Source organism: Mytilus trossulus, unplaced genomic scaffold (genome assembly GCF_036588685.1).
Source record: "Mytilus trossulus isolate FHL-02 unplaced genomic scaffold, PNRI_Mtr1.1.1.hap1 h1tg000380l__unscaffolded, whole genome shotgun sequence".
Taxonomy (NCBI): Eukaryota; Metazoa; Mollusca; class Bivalvia; order Mytilida; family Mytilidae; genus Mytilus; species Mytilus trossulus.
This window is the reverse complement of record NW_026963343.1, coordinates 471,082-483,389: the sequence shown is the minus strand read 5'-3', so window position 1 is coordinate 483,389 and position 12,308 is coordinate 471,082. Positions and strand designations below refer to the sequence as shown.

Here is a 12,308-nt window from a genome sequence, read left to right as displayed (position 1 = left end):
CAAGTCACTTGAACTCAACCAATAGACTGAAGATTCCAGAATCAAATAAGATATACAACTCTTTGCAAAGCAAAAATAAATTTAAAATAAAAAAAATAGGGGCAAGAATATAATGATGATAATTACAATCATAAGTGTATACAAATTTCTCTATACTTTGTTAAAAACTTTGACAAGTAAACATCGAACGACATGTCAATGTTGATGCAGGGTGATCGAAATCTGCATAAATTAGTAAGATATAAACCGTGACAAACTAGGGTATCTCAGTGTAGCTAGAAGCATCCCAAATCATGCTTCTTTAAAAGAAGTGCAAAACATCATTGATCGATAGATGGGAGTGGCGTTCATGTATCTTAATATGCATTTACTTTTCGATTATTGCACATGCCTTCTATGATATTGAAGCTTCGTTTTCAATTACCATAAGTACATGTATACGATATACTATACACGTATTAAAGTACCTATCACTTAAAATCGATAATTTGTCATATATGAACAGGGGTGAACTTTATTTCACATAACGAAAAAGAGGGTAAATTGACACAAGATTTTCTTATCAAATTAATTAAACTTCCCGAATACTATAAAAGGGACATATCATCTAAATTAAGGCGAAAGACGCATCGGTCAATAAGACAATACAATGGCACAATTTATGGAAACAAACTTACTTATTTTGAAGACGACAATATTAATATTTTTGGTGGAATCGCATGGTCATATTTTATTACAAGGTATGAATTATCAATTTGTGGAGACCGCACTGATATATTTAACCAATTGACCATAAAAATAGAAAATGATACTGAGCATAGATTTCGTAGAAAATGATAAATCTAAAATAAATTACAATATCTTTTTGTATTTTTAAAGAAAAAAGAATGCAAAAGCAAGTTTTATTAAATATACAAGAAAGTAGATGTAACAGTTGTTTATTAGTAAATGGGACAGTAAAGCAATCTAGCAACAACACCTTTCTTTTTAAAAGAGATACACTTGTATTGAAAGCACGAAACACTGAAAAACATTGCCAGTTGTATAGATGACGAAAACCGATTTATAAAAATCTATAATAACAACACTGGCGACATGATTACTTTCATAGTGATAAAGATTATAACACAATGTTGAGTATTGCAGCCCTATTCTTGACATTTATTTCTATTATGTCTGTTTGTTTGTTTTGTTCACACATCGTTGTCAATATGATAGAATTTTATGCGACTCTAATACCAACATGAGGTTGGGCCTGCTTTTAAAGTCTTTCAAACCAGGTTCAATTCACCATTTTCTACATAAGAAAATGCCTGTACCAAGTCAGGAATATGACAGTTGTTATCCATTGGTTTGATGTCATTGGACTTTTGATTTTGCCATTGGTTTCGATACTTTCGTTTTTGAATTTTCTTCGAAGTTCTGTATTTTATTTATTTTTTGCTTTGTAATTCAATGAAATAAACATCTGTATAGAATATTAAAATATAAAGATATTTCTTTTCTTAGCCTGTTTTTCTTTAAAATCAATATGTTCTCACTTTAATAATTCTGAAACAGTTCTGATGATCAGTAAGCCATAAGCCATTTAGGAATTTTTCAGCCAATAAGCTGAAGGACATTTATTGTCAATCATACGAGACCGACCATATAGATTGTAGGTTTTGAAACGGATCTTGTGCCACTGTTACATGTATATGTGAAGCCAATATTTCAAACTACACATCACATTAAATGCTTTTTACAAATGGTATTACATGACCTGATGCTGATTCATTGTTCGATTCCGACGATATTTTTTTGTAAAGAAATATCCTTAGTAAACTAAATTATATTTTCACAATCAGTTCAACAGTTCTTAAACTAAAAGTTGTTAAATCCATATGCTCGAAGTTTTCTGGTTCAACTTGTTCTCTATATCGTCAATTCGGAGTCTTTTATAGCCAATCACAGGATTTTGACTTATTCTCATTGTTGAAGGTTGTAAAGTTTGGTGATATTTGTTACACCCATTTTATTTTATTTTGACATATTTTTGTTTGCATTCTAACATATTTGTTTCAGACTACAAGGACCATCCGTGCATTAGACCATGTAAGACGGATCATCCAATGACGTGTGAATATAACTTTACAGTAGAATACTATTATACTCTAACAAAGTCTTGTTATGATTGTCCTTACAATACAACAGACTGTGGACGACCTCATTGTGTTCCAGCGGATGGGAATCAAAGGGGAATAATCACAGTGAACAGGATGTTACCGGGCCCTGGTATACATGTAAGATATATACATTTATCCAACTATTCTGTTTTTAAATCAAAACAAACCTCTGTACAAACAACGATTGTTAGCTTAATTTGTGTCCACCCTTAGGGGAGTTTGACATTTAGTTAGGGGGAAATGATCACAATAATCAACACCTCAAGTTATAAGTTTAAATATCGTATTTTGAAATTTTGGGGTGAAAAACGATTTCTTAAATAACCCCAAAAAATCGTGTTTTTGCCTTAAGAAAATATCACTCTGTAAATATTAGACCAATTGGGCAATTAATTATATATCTTGGAACAGTGTAGCCAATTTCATTATGTTTCATTGTATCGTTTCTTTTGCTGACTAGTATACATTGTATTAAAAGACAAAATAGCATGTATCAGTTCTCCATACACTACTACATTGTATAACTTCACGCACATCTAGCTTTATTACGAAGATTAAAATTTGTATTTTGTCAGGAATCAAAATTATTGAAACCTTATTTCAAATATTAAGAAAACGTTTTAAATATATGATGCATCTATTTATTTACACGTATTTTTCCGAGAGTTATATGTTTTACAATGGGCATCAAGTATGCACAGTTTCTCCTGAGTTAATTTCTTTTTCAAGTTTACATGAGGTATAATTTATCCAAACATGAACTGTGAAAAACACCAATATTTAAATACAAGATATTACTATTTAGGTTTAAAAATGTTATGATGTCAGCATAGTACCCTCATCACGTTCTACCCAGCCTAGATTTTTATGTTTCAAACTAATTTTTGAATGTAAAATAGATAAAGAGTCTAGACTTTAAATTTGGTTTCAACATAGGGATATTACAAATAAAACTTTTTTTAATCGATCCAAAGGAAATGTTAACCTCTTATGTAATATCTGTAATGAAATTCGTGTGTTGCAAGGACGAATAACAGGTACACGTATATTAAGGAATCCTTTTATCAAGAGAGCATGTGTCCCTAAAATCAGATAAATTGATAAAACGAAACAAAGTACAAAGTTTTACCGTTATTCTTTTAGCAAGTTAAAACACCTTACGTAATCATTAAAATGACAAAAAATGTCAAATCAATACTTTGACGAATGTGTCATTCGAACAATTATGTATGCGTTCGGTTGCACGTAATTCCTTTATTGAGTGATTAGTTTGCAAATATAATTAAACAAATCTAAAAGGAAGCAGTTAAGATAAGCAAACAAGACAGTAAATACCGTCTGGTTTCCATAAGGAAATCGGGAAAATAGTCTTGAAAACTGTTGCTGAACAACAGATCATACAGATCCCTTTTTAACATTTCTGATTGGTCTTCCCCGTCATACAGATCCCTTATTAGCATATCTGGTTGGTCTTCCTCATCATACAGATCCCTTTTTAAACATTTCTGATTGGTCTTCCTCATCATACAGATTCCTTATTAACATTTCTGATTGGTCTTTCTCATCATACAGATTCCTTATTAACATTTCTGATTGGTCTTCCTCATCATACAGATTCCTTATTAACATATCTGATTGGTCTTCCTCAACATACAGATTCCTTATTAACATTTCTGATTGGTCTTCCTCATCATACAGATTCCTTATAAACATTTCTGATTGGTCTTCCTCATCATACAGATCCCTTATTAACATTTCTGATTGGTCTTCCTCAACATACAGATTCCTTATTAACATATCTGATTGGTCTTCCTCAACATACAGATTCCTTATTAACATTTCTGATTGGTCTTCCTCATCATACAGATTCCTTATAAACATTTCTGATTGGTCTTCCTCATCATACAGATCCCTTATTAACATTTCTGATTGGTCTTCCTCATCATACAGATGATCCTTTATTTGTGTTCTGTTTAATTGTTCCTTTTAAATTTTTTATACGATGATGACTGATGTACCCATATTTAGACTATTTTATTTATTGTGTCTTGTTTTATTAACGCATCAGTATAAATATAACGGAATTTGATGAGACTGTCATTAAAGTGAGAGGGTTAGCGCTATAGAACCAGGTTTAATCCACCATTTTCGACATTTGATTTTGCCTGTACCAAGTCAGGAATATGACAGTTCTTGTCTATTCGTTTTTGATGCGTTTTGTTATTTGATTTTGCCATGTGATTATGGACTTTTTGAATTGATTTTCCTCTAAGTTCAGTATTTTTGTGATTTTACTTTTTATTACCATTTCTGATTGGTCTTCCTCCATAGATTGATATACTGTAATTCAAATAGTTTTTTTCGGTCTTATACTTTTGCTTTTATTCTTCATTATTGTCTCTTTACATGTGTTTTTGATTCTATATAGTATTCATATGTTTCAAACCACAACAACCCATATGTATGTTTTCAGGTATGTTACAATGATACAATAGTTGTAAATGTTCATAATAAGCTGGAGGGTAGCGAAGGAACATCTGTACACTGGCATGGTATACACCAGAGAGAATCACAGTTTATGGATGGTGTAGCCATGGTAACACAGTGTCCAATACTACCAGACACTTCATTCCAGTACAAGTACGTTTATAACAGTGTGAAAATATAGTATTATTTTTATTTTGAGGATTTTTAAAAAAAACTCACAGATAAACAAGTATATCTAAAACAGTGTGAAAAACTAGTATTATTTATATTTTGGAAGATTTTAAAAACAAACTCAGATATAAACGCCGCCTTATAGAAATAAATCAATATATATAATTCACTATAGTAATTTAGAAGTAATCGTTTATTTGACTTTATCTGATCATATATGCAAACAAAATTAATGCTTGAAAATACAAGACATTAAATTTCAAACATGACCTATAGTTGTTAAGGTCTGTGTCATTTTGGTCTTTTGTGGATAGTTATCTCATTTGCAATTACACCACATCTTCTTTTTTTATATTGTATTTATTTTAGACATTTATTAATTTCGAGTAAGTACAGTAGCAATGTCAGAGTGTAATAACCCTGTATCCAACTTGTGATCACTTTGCCAAATATTATGGGAAGGATAACCAAATAAAGATCAGACAGATAAATCTAAATAAAACTTATAATGTTGTATCTTTAGATATAAGGCATCGACACCAGGTACACACTTTTGGCATGCTCACTCAGGATTACAGAGATCTGATGGTTTCTTTGGGCCGTTAGTCATACGACAAACCCCAGAACAAGATCAACAATACAGCATGTACGACATCGACACACCAGAGTATACAGTAATCATAAACGATTGGTTGACAGAGCTGTCAATCAACAAATTTGCCCATCATTATCTTGCGGATGGCGACAACAAACCTGCATCAATGCTAATAAATGGTACATTTTTTTTGCAGATTTTTGCACGATACACATAAATTAAAAAACATGAGCCATGATTTAAAAAAATATATAACCAAGTTCATAGGTTTTACAACTGTATACATTACCCATTGGTTCCTATGTTGAATTCAAAATTGGTAAGATTCATCACAACGTGTGAATGTACATCCAACTAATTACCGGTATCTGAAAAAGACCCTATTGGTATGCAAAACAGATGATGTTGGTTACTTTGTTAATTTAATTAATGATCGGCAGCATTCCATGTATAAAGACGAAAAAATTATTAACTATAATAGATAAATGAAAAAAAAACATTTTGTTAAACCATGCAGTGATTTAAGACTTAAAGACTAGTATGTTGACGATATACGAAGTCTTGTTTCTCGTTGAGCTTTACCTGAAGGTCACATGACATATAAAGGAAGATCAGATTGTAAAAGTTTGCTTTGATAAGAATGGCAGAGAATTCGATACGTTTTGTAAATACTGTTTTATTGCAAATATCAGCCTAACCAATCTTGAAACTACATTGCGCCGAATGGGACTCTTGTGGTTAACCATTTTGTACTTGAAATTAAATTTTGTACTGCCAAAAGTGAGTTTTGTTCAACAAAAATGAGTTCAGTTTAACAAAATTATAGCATACTACAAATTTAAAGTTTTATCTATATTTTTGGTTCTCCCATACACGCCTCTTTCAAGTTATATCTCTTATAAATCGAATATTTTGATACACTTATCATCAGTTTAGTTTTTTTGTTTTAATTCATAATCTTATGTCTTTAAGGAAAGGGAGCATTTCAGAAGTTTACAACGTCTACCGGAAAGGAAGTCTACACGCCATTTGAAGTATTTACAATCGATTCTGGTCGCCGATACCGCTTTCGACTGATCAGTAACGGTCTGCTTTATTGTCCGAAACATATCTCTATTGATGACCACAACTTAACAGTTATAGCTACGGACGGAACTCCAATCGAACCAATAGAAGTGCAAAGTCTGGTAATGTACAACGGAGAGCGGTATGACGTCATCATAAACGGTGATCAGTCGGTTGACAATTACTGGATGAGAGTTGTAGGACTTGCAGACTGCGAAGTGAAAAATGCTTCACAGCTGGCTATAATAAGATATCGGGGAGCCAATGAGACTGACCCATCGGAGTCAAGATTTCATGATGATAGAAAAAGAGATGGAAAGGTATATAGAAGTTCCGATTTTGGTGGTATAAGTTCTAAGTTCCGACCGTTGGAAACTGTGATGGTCGTTTCACACTCTGTTTTATATGAGGTTAAACATAGTCATAGAGTATATATGAATGCCTGAAATTTATGGATCTATGTAAAATGTCATTCTTAATAATATTTTTTCGAAAGTTTAATATAATTATAGGTTAGACTATTCATTATTTATAAACAGTTTACAAATAAAACAAAAGATATGATTTTTAATACAGATACTGAACCCATTGAATGCCCAAGAGACAGAGACACTTATTCCAGTCTCCAGTTTGGTATCAAAACTTGACGATGATGCATCACTGAAAGATGTTCCGGACAAACGCTTTTATCTGGCAATGGATTTCTACAATATCAGTAACTACAGATTAAATGATGTGTACCAAATGCATGACCATGACCATATCCATTATACACCACAGATAAATCATATCTCTAACACATTACCACCATCACCAGTGCTGTCACAGTTTAATGACATCCCAAAGGTAAGTCGAAAGAAATTTCTGCAAACACTAGTAAATCAGAATGCATCTAATGTGTCATTAATGAGTGAAAACCATATGCGATATCAAACACTAGGAGTCTTCGAAAAGATCGCGATATAGTAATTTAACCCTACCGCATGTGCCTGTCATAATTATAAGTCATGTAGTAACCTCTTCAATGTTTGTGTTACGTCATTGGAAAAGGTATGGCTGTAAAATTAACTGATAGATGGAAAGTTAAGACTTACATTGTACAAAAAAAAATTCACAAAGCAAGTTTGAAAACGCATGTGTGTGATTATATCAAAAAGGCACAGGTGCATTGCATAACTTAATTAATCAATTATTTCGTTTGTTGCAGGAATTACTGTGTAATCCAGAGACCCTGAATAAAACAACTGACTGTACCAAGGAGTACTGTGAGTGTGTACATGTACAGAAAGTTTCACTAGGGGATACAGTAGAACTGGTGCTCATTGATGAAGGACATACCTATGATGCAAACCATCCTATGCATTTACATGGAAATTATTTCCGAGTTGTCGGTATGGATAGGGTAGGTAGAAATAACGTCCAAATAGTTGGGATGGTTAGGGTAGGTAAAAATACTTCCGAGTTGTCGGTATGGATAGGGTAGGTAAAAATACTTCCGAGTAGTTGGTATGGATAGGGTAGGTAAAAATACTTCCGAGTAGTTGGAATGGATAGGGTAGGTAGAAATAACTTCCGAGTAGTTGGGATGGATAGGGTAGGTAAAAATACTTCCGAGTAGTTGGGATGGATAGGGTAGGTAGAAATAACTTCCGAGTAGTTGGGATGGATAGGGTAGGTAGAAATACTTCCGAGTTGGCGGTATGGATAGGGTAGGTAAAAATACTTCCGAGTAGTTGGAATGGATAGGGTAGGTAGAAATAACTTCCGAGTAGTTGGGATGGATAGGGTGGGTAGATATAACTTCCGAGTAGTTGGGATGGATAGGGTAGGTAGAAATACTTCCGAGTAGTTGGGATGGATAGGGTAGGTAGAATTAATTTCCGAGTAGTTGGGATGGATAAGGTAGGTAGAAATACTTCCGAGTTGTCGGTATGGATAGGATAGGTAAAAATAATTCAAAGTAGTTTGAATGGATAGGATAGGTAGAAATACTTCCGAGTAGTTGGGATGGATAGGTTGGGTAGAAATACTTCCGAGTAGTTGGGATGGATAGGGTAGGTAGAAATTACTTCCGAGTAGTTGGGATGGATAGGGTAGGTAGATATAACTTCCGAGTAGTTGGGATGGATAGGGTTGGTAGATATAACTTCCGAGTACTTGGGATGGATAGGGTAGGTAAAAATACTTCCTAGTAGTTTGAATGGATAGGGTAGGTAGAAATACTTCCGAGTAGTTTGAATGGATAGGGTAGGTAGAAATACTTCCGAGTAGTTGGGATGGATAGGGTGGGTAGAAATACTTCCGAGTTGTCGGTATGGATAGGGTAGGTAGAAATACTTCCGAGTAGTTGGGATGGATAGGGTAGGTAGAAATACTTCCGAGTAGTTGGGATGGATAGGGTAGGTAGATATAACTTCCGAGTAGTTGGGATGGATAGGGTAGGTACCTATTGTTGTGTTGTTAAAGATCGTGTGTATATGTTAGCCCTTGAACTGCAGTACTGTATGTTATAATATATACATTTAATGAAGCTAAGTAATAACACTAAAACTTTTTAATGAACAAGAGGTCAACTTCTGTGATTGATGTACGTGATGTATGATATATTCCATTAAAACTAAACCGACACGTAATACAATTTTGAAGAACACTAACAAACAAACAAAAAACGATTTACAAACCCCTGCTGAGAAATTGAATTCGAAGCTACATGTATGCATATGCATAGTTAGAAGATTCTCCCTTTTTTCACCTGAAGATTTGTCTCACTAAAGGAGAGGGTATGAAAAGCGCTTTATTATTTGATATTAATTTACAAAAACAGTCAAATTCGTCGGTTTATAGAAAATCATGGGCTAGTACATATGTATCAGTGAATAAAATCTGAAAATTTGAAACTGAAATATCAGTTTATATTTTCATAATGAAGTCATAAACATTTTGAAATTTATGAGCCTGTAATTCGGTTTTTGGTGTTTGATGCTGTATATCATATTTGTTTTCCGTTCATTATTTTGTACATAAATTATGCCGTTAGTTTCCTCGTTTGAATTTCATAAAAAAATATTGTTAATTTATGTGTCATTTGATCTCTTGTGGGTAGTTTTCCCATTTGCAATCATACCATATCTTCCTATTTTTATAAATCACCTTTTTGCCTGTCGTTTTTTACAAAATCGAGTATGAGGAAATCCCTTACTCAAAGTGATATTTAATAATTTGCAATTACACATTTCTTTTAGCTTGGATCCACTACAACTTTAGAGGAAGTGAAAAAACTAGACGACCTTGGATTATTGCACAGAAATCTTACAAAACGGGCAGCTAAAGATACCGTTACTGTACCAGATGGCGGATACACGATTGTTAGGTTCCTTGCTACTAATCCAGGTAAATATGTTCGACTCTTAAGATACCGTTACTGTACCAGATGGCGGATACACGATTGTTAGGTTCCATGTAGACTTGCTACATGTCCCTTCCTAATTATGTTTTTTCTTCTTTTTTTTCAATTTTGCCCCTTTAATAGTTTTACTGCTATAACTAGGAGATTACAATTATTCTGACATCTGCAGGAGGAAGGCCTTTCTCCAAGGGCAATCAGTAGGCTAGCACTTATCAGTAAACATATAAATTAGTAAGAGAAAAATAATAGAAAGGGAATTGTAGCAAGTCTAGGTTCCATGCTACTAATCCAGGTAAATATGTTCGACTCTAAATATACCGTTACTGTACCAGATGGCGGATACACGATTGTCAGGTTCCATGCTACTAATCCAGGTAAATATGTTCGACCATTCCGTACTTTGACCTATAATGGTTTACTTGTATCCAAAAAAATTGTGACGAGGGTGGCTTTTAGACGAATTCAAGAATTTTAAAGTACGGAAAACATATAACATGTTAGTTATTTTTGTGATTTTACTTTTTAGTATAAGTAGTCTTATCTCAAAATCAAAAACTTTTTGTCTTTTTTAGGATTTTGGTTTTTCCACTGTCATATAGAATTTCACGCAGAGATTGGTATGGGCCTTGTTTTCCAAGTTGGTGAGCTCCATGAACATCCAAAATCACCGCTAAATTTTCCAAAGTGTGGATCGTGGCATTAAATAATGGGATCATTCACTGGAAGAATTGTTTAAACTTTTCTAGTAGACAATTGAGACGCTTTAATTATGCAGACTATTCCTATTGTTTTGAAATATTTAATAAATTACATATGCATTTCTATTATTTCATTATGCTATTTATACTGATAACAACATAAACGGTACAATTTATCTGCACCAGATGCGCATTTCGACAATCAAAGTCTTTTCAGTGAAGCTGAAGGTAAAACTATTTGAACATTCAAACCTTATTACAAAAATGAAGGCTTTCACTGAAGTAGTATGTACCATTTTATTTAGGGACCAGCTGAGGACAACTCTGATTGCGGGATTTTCTAGCCGCGTAGAAGAACCATTGGTAGCATTCGGCTGTTGTCTGCTCTTTAGTTGGGTTGTTGTCTCTTTGACATATTCTCTATGTCTATTCTTAATTTTATTATAAACTTAAAGGACAAAAAGGTATAACCAAAGCTGAGAAAGGAACCAGAGCTTTACATGATCATGATGATATATTCCTTGATTTAGAACAACTAACAAAATTTTATATTAATAAATTTTAATAACACAAAATCCTTGTGTCATAATAGTACCGAAGTACTGGCTAATGGGATGATATTTAAAATTGAGAATGGAAATGGGGCATGTGTCAAAGAGACAACAACCCGACCATAGAACAGACAACAGCAGTCTTTGGATTGAATAACAAGATAAATGTAAGAAGAAAAAAAATTCGGAAGATTCTGTATGCTTATAATTGGCTAAGAGTTGCTATATAAATTGTCTTAAATTACTGGTGAAATCAAAATACATATAAATGGTCGATTGAGTGACAGTTGGACAATGTTCAGTGGAATATATTTCATGCACGTTACGGACGGCTACATAAAAGAAAAAATATCTAAATTGAAAAATAGAAATAAAAAAAATACATATACAGCCCTTGAATCCTCTCAACTTTCGTCTAGGTGCTAAGACATATAATAATAATAATAATCTCCACGACATCGATCGGCATTTATATCTTAAACCGGACAAAACTTTGAAATAATATCACAGACAGAAATATTGGGATTATAGTAGAAACCCGATAAAATCCGAGAGACAAAATGATATTTTACACCAATGATTAATGGAAAACGAGCATAGCAAATGACATGTTAATAGCTTTGGGATACAGGGTTATATTGTTTATATTCAATTTGGTAGTTGTGGAAACGACAAAAAAAGTAAAATCACGAACATACTAACTCCGATGAAAATTCAAAACGGAAAGTCGCTAATCAAATGGCAAAATCAAATGATGAAAAATATCATACGAATGAACACCAACTGTCATATTTTTGACTGGGTACAGGCATTTTCAAATGTAGAAAATGGTGGTTTGAATCTGGTTTCTTAGCACTAAACTTCACCTGTATGACAGTCGCATCAAGTTCCAAATTATATTTACAACGATGCGTGAACACAACAGACACAATAGGCAAATTTGTCAAAATATGAGTACAATGACACCCAAAGTAAGCTTACATGTATAAAGGCAGGGTACATGACAAAAGATTAAAATCAATGTTAATTGTTAAAACACATTTTGTCAATGTACATGCAGAACTCGACTTACTTCTTTAAGGAAATTACTTGATATTGATGATTTAAAGACGATAGAAGAAAATCAGCAGCAGTTGTATGGACTTGACGTTTTTTGTAGTTGTTTTTTTT

The 12,308-nt window shown here is 33.1% G+C and overlaps 1 protein-coding gene across 2 annotated transcripts; it reads left to right on the top strand.

Moving 5' to 3' along the window:
* The first annotated feature begins 508 nt into the window (after nt 1–508).
* Nucleotides 509–10,713, top strand: LOC134702048 (uncharacterized). Of its 2 annotated transcripts, XM_063563147.1 has the most exons (10): nt 509–740; nt 2,065–2,282; nt 4,639–4,805; nt 5,347–5,597; nt 6,391–6,803; nt 7,060–7,329; nt 7,691–7,885; nt 9,726–9,853; nt 10,244–10,263; nt 10,462–10,713. In XM_063563147.1, exons 1-10 carry the CDS (start codon nt 650–652, stop codon nt 10,590–10,592), a joined length of 1,884 nt encoding a protein of 627 aa, XP_063419217.1. In that variant the 5' UTR covers nt 509–649; the 3' UTR covers nt 10,593–10,713. The 2 variants fall into 2 exon arrangements, with proteins under 2 accessions (XP_063419217.1, XP_063419216.1); XM_063563146.1 differs by lacking the exon at nt 10,244–10,263 and having other exon boundaries at nt 9,726–9,873.
* The last annotated feature ends 1,595 nt before the right edge of the window (nt 10,714–12,308 follow it).